The 17,461-nt window shown below is 34.8% G+C and overlaps 2 protein-coding genes across 2 annotated transcripts; both read right to left on the bottom strand.

Annotated features, from left to right (window-relative positions):
• Window positions 1–1,032: 1,032 nt before the first annotated feature.
• Window positions 1,033–1,661, bottom strand: LOC125616413 (phosphatidylinositol N-acetylglucosaminyltransferase subunit C-like). Its single transcript, XM_048801658.1, has one exon. It carries the CDS (start codon window positions 1,659–1,661, stop codon window positions 1,221–1,223), a length of 441 nt encoding a protein of 146 aa, XP_048657615.1. The 3' UTR covers window positions 1,033–1,220.
• Window positions 1,535–2,156, bottom strand: LOC107154417 (phosphatidylinositol N-acetylglucosaminyltransferase subunit C-like). Its single transcript, XM_015500034.2, has one exon. The coding sequence runs from the start codon at window positions 2,112–2,114 to the stop codon at window positions 1,722–1,724; it is 393 nt and encodes a 130-aa protein (XP_015355520.2). The 5' UTR covers window positions 2,115–2,156; the 3' UTR covers window positions 1,535–1,721.
• Window positions 2,157–17,461: the final 15,305 nt, after the last annotated feature.

Below are 17,461 nucleotides of genomic sequence, written 5' to 3'. Positions count from 1 at the left end.
TAAATAAACTTTTATTCCTCTAAAATTGTTCTTGTCAGGTCTTCTGGTGACAATAATACAAAAGTTGACTAAAACATACTCCAAACTATGATGATTGCAATGGCATGGTGCTATTATAGAAACAGACACATAGACCAATAAAATAGAATGGAGAACTTAACAATACATACATGCATTGATGATCAATTAAATTTTCAACAAAGATGCCAAGAACACATAATGGAATAGGATAATCTCTTCAATAAATGATGTTGGGACAACTGAATATCCACCAGTTGACAAATGAACTTAGACATATATTTCATATCATACACAAAAATCAACTTAGATTAAAGACATAAAACTACCAAAGGGGGAAAAAGGCAAAAAACAAAAATCAAGAAACAAAGAACACACAGAGGGGAAAAGCTCTATAACATCTATAATAGCAATTCAGGAAATGAATTTTTGGATATAAGCACAGGCCACAAAAGTGCAAATAGATAAATGGTACAATATCAAAGTTAAAAAAAAACAGCCATAGAAACAACTAATTGGGCTAAAGAGACAACTTATGGAATAGGAAAAATATTTGGAAATAATACATCTTATAAAGGGTCTGTATTCAAAATATAAAAAGAATTCAAACCACTCAATAGCTGGAAAAAATAATACAATTTAAATGTGGGCATTTATGAAAATATAACTTACAAATGACTAACAGACACATAACAAACTGTTCAACATTACTGTCACCCTTGTTAGAATGGCTTTTATCAAAAAGACAAAAATAAGTGCTGGAGAGGATGTGAGAGAAGGAGTAACTTTTTATACTGTTGGGAATATAAATTCATAGCGCTATCAAGGAAAACAGTACAGAGTTTCCTCAAAAAAAAGTTAAAAATATAACCACCATAATATTCAGTGATCCCACTTCTGGGATCCAAGGAAAAAGAAGTCAGTATATAAAGAAGAAATTAACTCTCCCATGTTTATTGCAGTATTATTCACTATAGTCATGATATAGATAAACTCTGAGGACATTTTTTTTTTCAAGAGGGGACCAGAAAGCTTTTTAATAATAAAATGACACCTTCACCACCCAAGCCTTTGTCAATTTTTTCTTCTGTTATCTCATCCACATCAGCCTGCTGCTTCCAGAAGGGCTCTGCCTTCCAATTTTATGCTGCTTAGGATGCTAGTCTATCACTTTGCCTTAATATTGTAATGGGGTCCCTAACTTAGCTGAGGAACCTGGAAAAGTCTTCTTTGATCTCAGCTTCATCCCAAGGTCCATGAATGTTCTCTTTAAAAAGCCGCAGGTGAATGAGGTAAAAAGGGCAGAGACAGGAGATGGAAACCAGCAGAAGAGCAAAGAGTATGGCTCCCACTGCACTCATGGAGAGCAGGCCTCCCAGGGCTGAGAAGGCAAAAAGCATTGTGACCCCCACATAGCTGCGGGGAGTACAGGCCTTCAGTTTCTTCTGTAACATGGGCCACAGTGCGAAAATCTGGATGGCAAACGTCACCATGACGAAGGCAGGCACGGACTGGGGAAGACGTGAGGCCAGGCAGACAGAAGCAAAGATGGCCATGTTCAAGGACAGTGTGCTGGATACAATGGGGTCATTGGCTCCAGAGTCAAAGAAGATGAGGTGGCCCAACAGCTTGAAGACTGACATGGCATAGATGGTGTCAGTGCTGACGGACTCTGTCAGGGTCTTCAGCACTGGTGAAAACCCCTAAGTGAAAGCAACGAAGACTAGGGCACTCTTCAGGTCAGCCCACCGGGTCCGGCCGCTCATTTTCCGCCCTTCACCACCATCAATGAGATCAAACAAAACATATCCCATCAATGAAGATGCCAGGCCAGTTCCAAAGAGCCAGTGGGGGGCCAAAAGACCCTCATCCATATACCACCAGATGACCACAAAAACACAGACGCTGCACAGCTGTTCTATCACCACACTGGACTCAAAGACCACAGCCCAATGTTGGTATTTTTGGGCATAGATGTTTTTCCGGAGCCCTTCCAGGAACCGCTGGTCCACATAGTTATCAGGGAAGGGCTGCCGCTCATACAAGACCTTCTGCCACTTGGCCTCCTTGGTGCGAGTTACAGATTGGGCACACATTATCTTCTCCTTTCCCTTAAACTCAGGCCAGTTCAGTCTCTCTCAAGTAAGCCCATGTGGTTTTCCTTTTTTTTTTTTTTGAAATAAGATTTCTCTGGAAATTCCATGCCGTTATCTACCCACCTTTTCTTGTTTTCAAAGCCAGCAACCCAGGCTAGGCCCACAATGGATGCAGTTGTTCTCTGAGGCAAGACGACACAGACAGACTCCTAGAAAAAGAGACCTGCCTTGGAGTTCCTAGGGTGCACTGCCCACGCGGGAGGCCGCCCACCGGGTTCCCCTTCGGGGGAGCAGCCCTGAGGACATTTGTTAAGTGAAATAAGTCCGGTACAAAAATATTTTATTTCATGACCTCCCTTATACATGGAATCTAAAAAGTCTTGCTCTTATAGAAGTAGAGAATAGAACAGTGATGGCAAAGAGCTGGTTGAGAAGATGTCAAAGTATAAAAAAAAAATCTCAGGTAAACAATATGAATAAGTTCATGAGATCCATTGTACAACACGGTGACTATTGTCAATAACAATGTGTTGTATTGTTGAAAATCAGTGAGAGTATATTTTAAATGATCTCACACAAAAGACAAGTTGTGAGGTAATACCTATGTTACATACTTGATTTAGACATTCTCCCAAATAAACACATTTTGAAACATCATGTTGTATACAGTAACTATGTATAATTGTTTATCAATTAAAGAAAGAAATAAAATTGAAACATTCATAAGTTTCAATGAAGAGTGTTGAAAAATTTTATCTCTGAAATCAGATTGCTGGATTTGAGTCCCAACTTTACTTCTTCCTTAACCATGAGAACTGTACATCTGTCTTCTGGGGTTTTATCAGTTTCCATCAGTGGAGTTAATAATAGTACCTTCCACATAAGCTATGAGGATTAAATAAAATAATTCATAAAGTACTTGACAGACTGACTGGCACAAAGTTAGCTTTCTATAAATATTACTTATGATAATTTTTAGGAAGCATAAATAAGATTTTTAAATACATGGGTTATCTGCTATCATCAGAACGTTTGCATGCTGGTTACATAGTGAGTTTTGCAAATGGAATGAATTTATATTCTTAATCAAGTATTTGTATATGTTATTAATCTTTGCACCCCCAAGACCTACAGAGTTCCTAGAATTGCATGTCATAGGCATGAACAATTTTCTTATCTGATGATCAGAGAGATGAATGATGATAAGAATATTGCGTGTTGAAATAAAATGAAAATGCGTAAAACTTCATTTTTTTTTCAAAAAAGACTGTTTTATTTATCAATTTCTATAAAATGAATCATACTTTTGAAGCATTTATTAAATTAAAATGGAATGAAATATAGTTATCCTGGAATTTCTGGATATTGGTCATACAAAGTATACTTAAATCATATAGTGGTATGTTCAGATCTTACCCTACTTGCTTGGAGAAGTACCAATTAAATTCCTTCTGTCTTACTCTCTTTCCCTACACTTTAGACTGATCTGTAACATCAGATAGAAATTGGGCTCTGAAACATTCTAGTCTACAGCTTATGGAAAAAACAGAATATGGTATGAAGTAAATGTCTTCTATTTAGCTTCCCTACCTTGGCAAATCTCTGAGTTATGATGTACTACCCTCACCTCACAGGTAAAAGTGATAACTCTCATTTGGGTGGTCAGAAGCCTTTTCAGGACATTTCTTAAAGTGCTAGCAGGAAAGAAAATGTTCTGCTTTAGGAACACAATGCTGGCAAGGTGTAATTTGGGGGCTTGCAGTCTATTTTCTCTTGATGCAGGGAGAAAGTCCTTATTTCTTCAGAAAGCAGCAGCCTGGCCTCCAGAAGAAAATAAATGAAAGCAATTGAGAATAAAGGATGTTATGGTTTGGATGTGAGGTGTCCCCCAAAAGCTCACGTGTAAGACAGTGTAAGAAGGTTTAGAGGAGAAATGACTGGGTTATGAGACCCTCAACCCAATCAGTGACAGGATTAACTGAATGGTAACTGAAGGTGGATTGGTGTGGCTAGAGGAGGTGGGTCATGGGGGGTGTGCCTTTTGGTTATATACTTTGTATCTGGCAGTGGAGTCTGTTTCTCTGCTTCCTGATCATCATGTGAGCCACTTCCCCCTGCCACACTCTTGTGCCATGATGTTCAGCCTCAGCTAGAGCCCTGAGGAAAGGAGACAGCAGCCTATGTGCTGAGATCTCTGAAACTGTGAGCCCCTACGTAAACTTCTCCTCCTCTGCAATTGTTCTGCTTGGGTCTTTTAGTCACAGCATCGAAAAAGCTGACGAAAACAAGGGAGAAACTCAGTAAAAACATGAAGCCCTGTATGTGTTTGAAACAACTTTGTTCACCTCCTTTAGGGGTTCCCAATTATCGAAGCCAATGTATTTTCTTTCTTAATTCAAGTTTGAGTTGTATTTTTGTCTCTTTTCTATAGTAAACATCTTAGAGAAAAAATTGATATGACCTAAGTTTGAGTTATCACCTAGTATCTAAGTAAAGGAAATTAAACATTTTAAGGGATGTTATGAGATAAAACTAAGATACCTTCTTCTTTTACTCATAGATTATTAAAAATATTTATTAAACACTTACTATGTTCTGGAAGTTTTTCTTGAGTTGTTTAGGAGGTATCAATATACAAAACAGGCTAAAATTCTTGCCCTTGTAAAAGTTTCATTTTTATGGAGAGAAGAAGATTATAGAAAAGCATAATTAATGTGTAATGCACAGTTTGTTTGAAGGTTATATTACTGGCAAATTATAAAGTGGTAGGGGAAAATGTGGAGATAGGATCATGGGTATCAGAGAGACTATTATGAAAATTTTGTATACAGGAGTCAGAGTAGGTCTATTTGAGAATACAGGATTTGGCAAACTTTTGAAGAAGGTGGAGGTGAAGAGTTTTCCAGTTGACAGTCAGCCTTTGTGTAAAGGACCCCAGAGTGAGTGCATACCTGGAATATTTGAGAAATGAATGAAATTCAGGGTGACTCTAACGGTATCAGTACAAAGGAGAAGAAGGGGCAAACAGCCAGATTGCTGATGGGGGTCATCTTGTAAAGTGGCTTGTGAGTCATTTTAATTTTTTTCTAAATGAAATGAGGACTCATTGAGAATTCTGAATAGAGGAATGAGATGACTTCCAATTTGAAAGTAGACTGTGCTTCTCACTTGAGAGTAGCTCTTTTCAAGGAAAGTAAAGACAGGGGGAAAGAGACAAGTTAGGAAGATGCTGCATGAGAAATATTGAAAATTTATCTAAAATGAGAGCAATAGGGTAGTGTAAAACCATTAGTTACATAGATTTGAATGTAGAACTTATAGTATTTTTTTTTCGGGTTTGATATAAAGCATGAGAGGAAGAAAGAAAATAAGACTGCTCTCAAGATTATTGCCTGAATGGGGAAGTCTGAAAAGAGAAATCTTAGGGAAAAGATAAATAGATTCATTTGGGGCAGGGGTGTACCTCTGGCTACGGCACTTGCCTAGAATTTGCAAGGCCCTACATTCAACTAGCAGCAATACAAAAACTAAACAAGCTTAATTCTGGATGCATTATATTTGAGATGCCCAATAGACTCACAAGTGAGATGTTCAATAGACAAAAGTTAAATATCAAAGTCTATGGATCATGACAGAGGTCTGATCTGGAAACAGGATAGTGAAAGTGGGAACTATTGGCTAACAGATGGGTTTTCAGTCATGAGATTCTAAAGCCATCAAGGGAGTAATGATGGTGGATAAGTGAAGAGAACCAAGGATTGAGTCTTAGGTTATTCCACATCCAGGGCTCAGGTGGAAGCAGGGGGCCTAGCCAGAGAAATGGAAAGTGACCAGTAAATTAGAAGAAAAAAAGTCTATTATATTGGAAAAGCCATAGGAGAATGCATTAAGAAAAAGGGAAGAATAAATCAAGTCAGAAAATGATGAGAAATCTAGTAAATTAAAAAACAAGAATTGAGCATTAGATTTAATAATGGAGTGGTTATGTGCAATCATGACCTTGACAAAGGGTCTTCTATGACACATATTGTGAGGAATGGCAAAAACATAACCAGAACAATCTGGCAAAGAAGTGGAGGAGAGCAGTTTGAAACAGACATCCCAGTCAAGGAGTTTTTGGCAAAGGAGGCAAAGACCTGGAATAATAGCAAAACAAGGTTTGGTTTTGCTTTTATTTCTCTTTTGTAATAGGAGAAAATATATGTAATTTCCCCCATCCCTCCCTCCTTCTCTTCTTAATGGGAACAACAGGAGAGAACAATTAATAGTGTAAGGGAGAAAGAAGTTCTGGAGAGAAGTGCCAATAAAAAAGTTGAAATTGACTTTAGAGAGGAATGGAGAATTAATTGATGGTAAAGGTTGAGGAGGCAGAGAATGTGAACTTAGGTGTTAGTAAGTAGGTAGGAGTCAATAGAATCCTTAATATCTCAATGAATTAGACAGCGAGATTGTTAACTGAGAAGGGGAGTGTGAAAGAAGGTCTTGGTGGTGCTTGTGAGAGGGGAAGACATAAAACAGTTGCCTAAGAAAAAAAGAAAAAGAGCAAATGGGCTAAGAAGGAGAGTTACTGGGCATCATTAGAGGCTGATTTGAGATCCATGGGCATGCATTTAAAGAGGCCATTATTCAGGTTGTGTTTTGTTCCAGCTACATGCTGCTTTATGAACACAGGCACAGAGTAGAATGAACTGGATTAAACAGGGTTATAATTTTATCAGATAAACAGCACAAGCAGAGAGAGAGGCAGAGAAGTGTGTGTATGCAGTTGAATAGTAATAGCCCATCAGGCAATTTACTAGAGAAGGAGGGAAAAGACAAGGGACAGTTAAATTTTGTATAATTGATAAACTGGTGGGGGGTGGGGTGGTTCTGGAAAGACAAGGATAGTACTAAGTCAATGTTCTGCAGTAAATGAGTTAAAAAGAGGAAAGACACTGCTTGTTAAGAGAACTTAGCGTACAAAGCACGTGTTGCGGATAATGGAGGGTAACTAGTATGGAGGGTTACAAATTCTCAAACATGACCATAGGAATGAGTGGCTGAGGTGTGGTGGGAAACATTTTCAATGGAGGAAAGGAAATTAAGGAAGTAGCCGATGAAGGTATCTGAAATATCCTTTGTATGTAAATTGAAATCCCAAAGAATTAAGGCAGAAGTAGTATAGTCAAGAACTATAATTAGAGAAGCTAAAAATTATTGAGACATTCATTAATACAATCCTGAAAGAGGAGACTCATAAACATTTTCAAAGGATCCCAAAGTTTTGCGGCCCTCTGTGAAGAATGCTCTGTTAGAGAACAATGATATATGGGAAAGATGGAAGAACAATTACATAATGACATTGTATATGAGACTCTGTCTCTGTGGATCCTTGTTTTAGGATGAATTTAAGAAATTTTGAAAAATGACCAATGTTTCAGGAAACAGATATGTTTAAACTGAAGTATGCATATGCATACTTGTACTAAAACATTATATAGTACCTCCCTGATCTGTACAACTTCGTTTTAATTTATCAATTGAAAATAAATTTTAACTAAATTTTGGAAAATTTGATTATTTGGGTATAATTAGTTTGAGCATAACATGGTACAAAAACTTTGCTGATTTTAGGGTTTCTTGTGTGGATTGTAGGTGGTTAGTATATCATGTCAGGTTTATCGGGTGACTTGTTTTACATACTTAGGACTAATGATGAATATGAAAACAAGCAGCAGTTATCCATTAGGACTTCTCTTGTTTTCTCTCTCTCTTTCTCTATTTTGTTGTTGTTTCTGATTGAGAGAATGCCAAAGGGTATCTCTGAAGCATAGCGTAATTCATCAGTACCTGATACAGAAGGCAGTTGAGGATATAGATTAGAGGGATCAATTAGCTAATTTAGATAATATGATTTATTGTATAAATAAATAAAAGTCACCAAACAGATGTGTATTAAATTGATACTCTATTTGTCTGACAGAATTTAATTTTCTCTTTGAGGTTTCATTTCTATGCAGCAGTAAAACTTTAATTTTCAACATTTCCATGTATATTCATCTGATTCAGTAGAGATTTTTGTTTTGTTTGTTTTGTCCTATCAAATTAAGAACTATTTTCTCACTGGGCATGGTGGCACATGCCTGTAATCCTAGAGGCTTGGGAAGCTGAGACAAGAGGATCAAAGTTCAAAGCCAGCCTCAGAAACATAGTGAAGCCCATAGCAATTTACTGAGATCCTGTCTCAAAATAAAAAAAATAAATAAAAATAAATAAATAAATAAATAAATAAATAAATAAATAATAAAAAATAAAAAGAGGCCTGGGGATGCGACTCAGTGGTTCATCAACTTTGAGATCAATTCCTGGTTCAAGGAAAAAAAAAACTATTTTCTCATTTACTGTCCAATTGTAAGTTATCATGTCAGTAGCTCTTTCTTTTCCTCTGGAGTGCCAACAAAGATTCTAGAAGAGAATGGACCATGTGCATGGTCTCTGGCATTGATAGCAAGTTACCAGTTACTGAGATGGCTAAAGGCTAAGTGACTGAGATATAGTGACAGACAAAAACCAGTAGAGGAGGGCATTTCATGGTGCTGGAATAAGAGAAGAATTTCTACATGAATGTCAAAGTAGCAATGCATTATATAGGAGTATCATTACCAAAGAAATTATCATAGACATGTAGCTGGCTTGTGCATTTGGGACCCCTGTGACTTCCTGGCAAATGGCTTTATTGAGGCTTTGGAAACTTTATTTTTCTCCCAGAGAAGAGGTCTACTTTGCAGCCTCTGATCATTGGGTACTCTTTCTTTGCTACATGGCCATATAAGAAGTTGCCAAGCCATCTTATCTTTTCTGACAATATCTGTAGCTTATTTTGGGTAACTGGAATGGAATTAGAAGTAGAAGAAAAATAAAAATATAGAGTGGAAGCTAATACTCAATATAATCTGACTCCAAGGTAAACTAGTCTGAATTTGGCAATTTGATTTTAGGGTTTTTAGTCTAGGTGCCTCTGTTTCAAACCAGGTCCTTTATTTTGACTTTTGAATTATGCTAAGAGCTTTCCCAGAGCCCTGGTTCACATAAGAAAATTGATTATTTTTTATAATTATGTTTGTGATAAGTTTTAAAATTAAGATGAGAGAGTTCTTAAGGTGATAATCATGTAAAAGAGATAGTCAGATACAGCCACATGCAACACCTCTCTGGGGCAGGTGGGATAAAAATGCCCAGTAGAGTATAAAAACAAATGTTTTTTTTTTTTTTTTTTTTTTTTTTTCCAATTTTCTCACTTTCCTCACTCACCTGCCCTATTCTATGAGTGGTAGTGCTGACTGAATATTTGTTGCAGGAAGATTTACAAACATTTTGACAGAAACTATGGCTGGGTGGCTAAATTTCTCATCAATTTGACACATCAGTATTAGCATGATGCTTGTCAACAAGCAAGTAGGCAGAAGAACCATATAAGCCAAGATAAGATAGGGTCACTTGTCTCTTTTCTTGTTCAAAAACTGATAGGGAAAATCTCTGAGAATCTGCAAATTATTACTGACATGGAATATAGGAAGACCTGGGAGCTGTTCTATCAGAGACATTGAAGGAAAAGCTGTGGTGTTCATTGCTCTAGCATATTTGGGAGACAAGATGCTCCGTTCATAAATTATTAAAGTATTACTTAATATGATTTCAGTAATAAACTTAAGGAGTTTGTATATTATGTAACTCATTCGTGTGTGACCTAATAATTTCTTCACATGGTTATGGATACTAAACTGCTTGCTAAGGATGAAAATGTGTGGCAGCTCTACTTAATTATAATTTCAGCATTAATTGTTGATTGGGCAGAGTAATAGAGATAATAAGAGAAGTGTCCAGACAGTTTTACCTTCTGACCATTGATATTATCTTCAAGAAGGGAATTCAGGTCATTTGGAGTACAGTGGTATGTGTTTGATGAAGTATGGCTTACCATGAGCCTAGGTCTGCTCCTGAAGGTTGTAATATCAGATCCCATTAATTAATCCATCATGATTATTTTGCAAATTCACTTGTGCTAGTTGTATTTTTGTCAAGAAGCCATAGCTAGAACAGACTTGGCAAGCAAGAAATGATTTCAATAAGAGAAATCTAAAAGTTTAGAACTATTTTTATCTCTAAATGCACCCATATAATTTAAAAGAGTTTTGTGAAACCTATTAAATACTTTATATCCTGATGGAGGGGAGAACAGAACTGATAGTTGGTATTACTGGTTCATCCTGTTATAAAAGCTATTATTGTTTTCTTTTCTTTGCTTATAATGAAATGGCAAAGATGCAAGTTGTTCCTATTTCCTGCTTTAGGGTAGATAAAATGGTGATTATGACAGATAATGCTAGTCAGTACTGACTTTCTAATCCACTGAGGATTTCACTTTTCTCCATTCCTTGATATTATATGTGTATATATAGTCAAGCCACATATATAGTCTCACAGAGTACAATGAAAGACTTTGAAATGACTATGATTTCTGGGTGCTGTCCTTGAAAAGCGTAGACATATGCTGTATTTTCTTTCTCTCTTCTGTGTTTAGGAAGTAGTTTATGAGGATAGAAACCAAAGTAACCATTCTGAAATATGAGATGGAATCCACATGTTGAGACAGAAGAGTGAATCAGAAAGGGTCTAGATCTATAGTATTGGCCCTAAAGTGTTAAGTTTTGCCCAGTAAGTGAGAATGAATTACACTTCCACTTATTTAAGCCACAATATGTTATTGTGATGTTAGATTCAATAATTAAATGATAATCATGCCTTAATAAGAGCAAATGGCATTGCTTATTTGGTCATTTATCATTCATTCAAGTATCATTTAACTCTCTAATGAGGAATCTAAACTCACATATAAGAATTTGTATTGTTTCTAAGTATTAGTAGCTGAGCATAGGAGATGGTGATTTAAAAATATATGTTGTATCATGCCTACTTCATGAAGCCTATGTTCTGGAAACCAGCTATAAAGATTAGAGAATTTGGGCTGGGGTTGTTGCTCAGTGGTAGAACGTTTGCCTAGCATGTGTAAAGCACTGAGTTCAATTGCCAGCATCATATAAAAATAAGTAAGTAAATAAATAAACAAACAAATAAAATAAAGGTATTTAAAGAAAAAAAGGTTATGGAATTTGTTATCTATTGTTATATTACTTCCTTTAAATGAAGGACAATTTCTAGTTTCTAAGCATTTATTGATAATACATTAGCTCATTTTTTGGAGATAAATGAAATGAAGGGCTCAAAAAATGAGAAGGATGATGTTTCCTACATTTTATTTATTTTATTGAAATGCTACACACCTCTCTAAATACTGTCCTGTTAAAGGAACTACACTGCAATTGGAAACTTCAACAGAGAATTCATATTCACACTATTTTATGCTAACCTAAAAATTTTGACAGTCACTAATGATACAGTAATGAAATAATAATAGGTCCAATTTTCTGGTTATACAAAGGGAGAAAATTGTTCTACTTCTTCAAAGTGTTGAGCTAATTGGGGAAGATAGTTGGCGGTAATCACAATGGCTTACTTGATAAGAAGGTAGCAGTGATAATTTATTTTTTTCTTTTGCATTTTGATTATCTCTATGATGATTAGTGAAAACAAATACTAAATTAATGATTGATTACATTTTATCATTTAATGAAAATCTTTACAAAGCTTATCACATGCTAAATCCACTCTCAGCTATTTAGTTTACATTAGATGTTCTCATCTAGTAGCATTAATTTTGGATAGGATATAAATATAAAGAAATCTAAGAATTTTAGATAATTGACAAATGAAAAATTAGAATATTTGTGTAAAAAATTATATTTTTAAAGAATCTTACAATTTTTCAAGTCTCTCATTTTATACTGTGCCTCATTTCACAGAGGAGGAACTTGTATCTAGTTTAGAAACAATGACTATTTTGGGGTTATAAATGAGTACAATGTAGTAAAATAGAACTTAAAATATTTTAACAATATGACAGTGATCATCCCCAAAACTGTTTCTACTCTTAGAGTTAGAATTTTGAGCTGGTTTATTTTTTCTTCTATTACAGAGTTGTAATATTTTCATTTTGGGGTCTGAATTATTAAACAAATCTTAGTCTTTCTTGAAGATGTCATTGGCAATTAGAATTATTACATTTAGTTATTTCTAATATTCACTTCTTAAAGTAACTCTTTCATTTTGATTTTTGAAATTTTAGTCAACTTTTGCAAATTTAAAAATTATATCATAGGAAGATTAAATAGCTTTCCTAAGGTCATATCTGGCTGAAGCTAGAATTCAAACATCAGTGTTCTGAATCCAAAGGCTTATTATTTTAGCGATATTCTGCAATTCTGAAAGTCAAGAACCTAATAGAATTCCAGGGTGGGTCGTGATTCACAGTCCATTCTTTTCTTTATTTTAAGTCTTATACTTTACATACATGATGATTATATTGGGATAAGATTTAGACCAGAGAAATTTTCAGAATTCATCAAAATTGTCGAAGTTTTGCTCAAAACTAACACATCTTACTTAGTTTTCATTATTATAAAAATGAACTAAAGAGGATAAAAGACCTAGAAATTTCAGATTGATATCCTCTGTCTAAATTCTTAAACCTCAGCCTTAAACTCTATCAGATTTGATTTAATATCTACAGTGCTTATTTTTAATAAATGTTGTCTGATAGGCAATCATACCAACATTGCTACACAGAAGTTATTTTGGAAAGTGATAGATGCTTGTAAAATACATGCTGTTTGGAATGATTGGTTTTACAAGCTATGGTATAATGAAGAAGGCTTAGTAATCTGGTAGGCCTAGGGTCCAATATTCTGTTGATTATTAGGGTCACTTAGATAATTTGAGAAGCTTCTCTGATCCTACAGAATGAGAATTTAATATTAACATTCTTAATATTTTCAGTCCATTCCAAAATCTAACAAACAATAAGTGGCCTGCATATGTCCACTTCCTTCTTTAGAATTTGAACTAAACATGGAGAGGCAACCACTGGCTTTTCAATTTTTATCATTTTTTTTTTTTTGCTGATTGCTGTTGATATTTCAACCCAATCAAACATCTATAAAGGAATTATACTAAGCCCACCCTTAACATCAGAAAATTTGAGATTCTTTGGCTTTGGCCTTCTCCAATGACAATTATTTAGCTGTCTATTTCCTTGATTGCTAACTGGTAAATACCTTCCTTATGGTATTATTCTAAGGAATAACCAAAACTAAATAGGTTGACTATTGTAAAATCAGTTTTTCAATTGTATAGTGCAATTTAAATGTAGAGGCTATTTTGTTATTTTTATTAGTGTCATTGTTATTTCTTAGTCGTGTGACTTTGAAGACCTATGGAAAGAAAATTAGTAAAATTTTACTGGACATTAACATTATTATTTTTTTAAATTCAATCAAGATGACAAACTAAAGGAACAGACTAGGGAAAAGCACAAAAGCAGGCATAGTAATGCGCTTATATTTTTCCAGAAAAAAATATTTAATATAAGAATGCATGCTATAATTTTCATTATATAGACCTTTTACCTCTTTTGTTAAGTTGACTCCCAAGTATTTTATTTTTTTGGGGGGGACTATTGTAAATGGGGTAGTTTTCCTCATTTCCCTTTTTGAGGATTTGTCACTGATACACAGAATTGCCTTTGATTTACGGGTGTTGATTTTATATCCTCCTACTTTGCTGAATTCATTTACTAGTTCTAGAAGTTTTCTGATGGAACTTTTAGGGTCTTCTAGGTATACAAGTCAAAGAAGACCTTAGAAGATGGAAAGGTCTCTCTTGTTATTGGATAGGCAGAATTAATATTGTTGAAATGAGTATACTACCAAAAGCACTATACAGATTTAATGCAGTTCCAATCAAAATCCCAATGACATTCCTCATAGAAATAGAAAAAGCAGTCATAAAATTCACCTGGAAAAACAAGAGACGCAGAATGGTTAAAGCAATCCTTAACAGGAAGAGTGAAGCAGGTGGCATCATTATACCTGACCTTAAAATGTACTACAAAGCAATAGTAACAAAAAAAACCCCCATGGTATTGGCACCAAAACAGAATGGTAGACCAATGGTAAAGAATAGAGGACACAGAGATTAACCCACAAAATTACAATTATCTTATATTAGATAAAGGTGCCAAAAACATGCATTGGAGAAAAGATAGCCTCTTCAACAAATGGTACTGGGAAAACTGAAAATCCATATGCAACAAAATGAAATTAACCTTCTATCTCTCACCATATACAAAACTCACTCAAAATGGATCAAGGACTTAGGAATAAAACAGAGACTTTGCATCTAATAGAAGAAAAAGGAAGCCCTAATCTCCATCATGTGGGATTAGGCCCCAACTTCCTTAATAAGACTCCTTTGGCACAAGAATGAAAACAAGAATCAATAAATGGGATGGACTTAAACTAAAAAGTTCCTTCTCAGCAAAAGAAACAATCTGTGAGGTGAATATAGGGCCTACGTCTTGGGAGCCAATCTTTACCCCTCACACATCAGATACAGCACTAATCTCTAGGTTATATAATGAACTCAAAAAGTTAAACACCAAAAAAACAAATAACCCAATCAATAAATGGGCCAAGGACCTGAACAGACACTTCTCATAAGATGATATACAATCAATCAACAAATATATGAAAAAAAAAAATGTTCATCCTTGCTAGCAATTAGAGAAATGCAAATCAAAACCACTCCAAGATTTCATCTCACTCCAGTCAAAATGGCAGCTTTTATGAATACAAACAACAATAAGTGTTGGCGAGGATGTGGGAGAAAAGGTACACTCATACACTGCTGGTGGAACTGCAAATTAGTGCAGCCGATATGGAAAGTAATATGGAGATTTCTTGGAAAATTGAGGATGCAACCACCATTTGACCCAGCTATCTCTTTCCTTGGTCTTAAAAGCAGCATAGGACTTAAAAACAGACTACTATAGGGACACAGCCACATCAATGTTTATAGCAGCACAATTCACAACAGCTAAACTGTGGAGCCAAACTAGATGCCCTTCAATAGATGAATGGATAAAAAAATGTGGCATATATACACAATAGAATATTACACAGCAACAAAAGAAAATAAAATTATGGCATTTGCAGGTAAGTGAATGGAGTGAGAGAAGGTAATGCTAAGTGAACTTAGCCAAACCCAAAAACCAAAAAAAAATATGTTTTCTTTGATATAAGGAGACTCATTCAGAGTAGGTTAGGGAGAGGGAGCATGGGAGGAATAGACGAACTCTAGATAGGGAAGAGGTGTTGAAGGGGAAGGGAGGGGGCATGGAGTTATTAATGATGGTGGAATGTGATGATCATTATTATCCAAAGTGCAGGTATAAAGACACGAATTGGTGTGACTGTACTGTGAATACAACCAGAGATATGAAAAATTGTGCTCTATATGTGTGATAAGAATGTAATGCATTCCACTATCATATATAAATAAATTAAAAAATTAAATTAAATTTAAAAAAGAATGCATGCTGTATTAGAAAAATCTACATGTTTTCTAAAAAGAAAAAGATTGTAAGTTAAAACATATGTTCTTTACAAGTCTACAATCAGCCCTTTCAATTGCGAGAAATTGTGACATTCTATTTAAGCCAGAAAGTAGTCTGCTAAGAATTGTCATTCGATGCTGTGACCTTGTTTTCCATAATTGCTAACAAAGATCACATCTCCTATTTAGGTTGGAAATATTTGCTCCAAGTGCCACCTCTTCCTTCTTATTTCTCATAATCAGGGAAGAAGCCTGACATCACAGCAGTTACCATAGCCAGGAGCTCAGGATTTCTAAACTTAATTAGCTTCTGTAATTTACGTTTCATCATTGACATATCAGTCTTTAAATAGATCGAAGGCTGTGCATATTTGAAATGAAATTTACACATTTAACAACTGAAGAAGACTGTTCATTTTATAAAGAAATTCACTTATTCCTAATGAATGATGAAATACTATCTCAATCATTAATTAGTTTAACCTTTTGTATCTCCTAGAAATCAACTTAAAATTGCAGGAGTGTACTAAGAAAGTATTATTTATAAAACTATTATACCTAATAGTTGATCAAAAGAATTACTATAATACTATTATTTATAAAACTATTATACTTAATAGTTGACCAAAGGAATTACTTCAATTTTAAACATTTCATTTCACCAAATTACTACAATATGAACATTAGACAAATTAAAAATAAAGAAAATTGGCATTGAGTTACTATTGCTCCATGAGTCATTCTTTTGTAATTGCTCCTTAAATACACACCATGACTTAAGAAAAGAAAGCATTTCTAACACATTAAGACAGAACACCTTTTTCAAGATTGTATTTTTTAAAAGTTATAACTAGAATATTATCTATAGGATACAGAATATTTTACAAAAAGGAAATCTGCCAAATAAAACTCTAATGCAAGAGGCTTAATCCCTCTTTTACTCTCTGGGGGTTTAAGAGCCAAAGAATTATACAAATTTGAAAACTAGATATGTGTCCCTCTAGCACATTGCCAGTGTGTTTTGTGCTTGTGTGTGTGCATGTCTGTGTGTGTGTGTGAGCAGATGCCTGTGTGCTCAACTATTTGCCCCACTTTTTCTACCACTGCCATTTTGCTAATATTTGGTAACATGAACAACCAAAAGTGAACACAGGAGGTATAAGGCTCTGGAAGTATGTATTATTATTTCCTCCTTATTATATGGTTGAGGAGAAAAAATGAGAATTTATAAGGAGATTTTATCCTCCATTGATTTAGCGTCAGATAATTCAAATTTATTTTACTTGGTGATATTCAAAAAATTAAATCAGACTGGCCCAGTTATTGATCACATTTAATTACTGTTGCCATCTATAGTAATTCCTTTGAAGCTGGGTGCGGTGGCATACACCTGTAATCCCAGCAACTCAGGATGCTGAGGCAGGAAGACAGCCAAGTTCCAGGCCATTCTCAGCAACTTACTAAGACTCTATTTCAAAATAAATAATAATAATAATAAAAGTCTGTGGTTGTTTCTCAGTAGTTAAGCCCCCCCTGAGTTCAATCCTTGGTACTAAATAATAAAAATAATAGTGATAATAATAATTCCTTTTATATTGAAATTCAGAATTTAGATGTTAAAATTATCCTGACTAACGTTTTTGAATTAAAATGTTACATTTGATCATTATAATACTGAGGACGCACTGAGCATGAAAAACAGCCAGGGTGTTTAAATCTCTTTCTGTATATAGTCTGATTTAATATTAACAGTAGTTCTATGAAAATTTTATTAATTTTAAAGCTACTTTTTAGATGAT

Source organism: Marmota marmota, unplaced genomic scaffold, assembly GCF_001458135.2.
Source record: "Marmota marmota marmota unplaced genomic scaffold, marMar, whole genome shotgun sequence".
NCBI classification, from domain to species: domain Eukaryota; kingdom Metazoa; phylum Chordata; class Mammalia; order Rodentia; family Sciuridae; genus Marmota; species Marmota marmota.
This window is presented reverse-complemented; position numbering and strand designations above follow the sequence as displayed.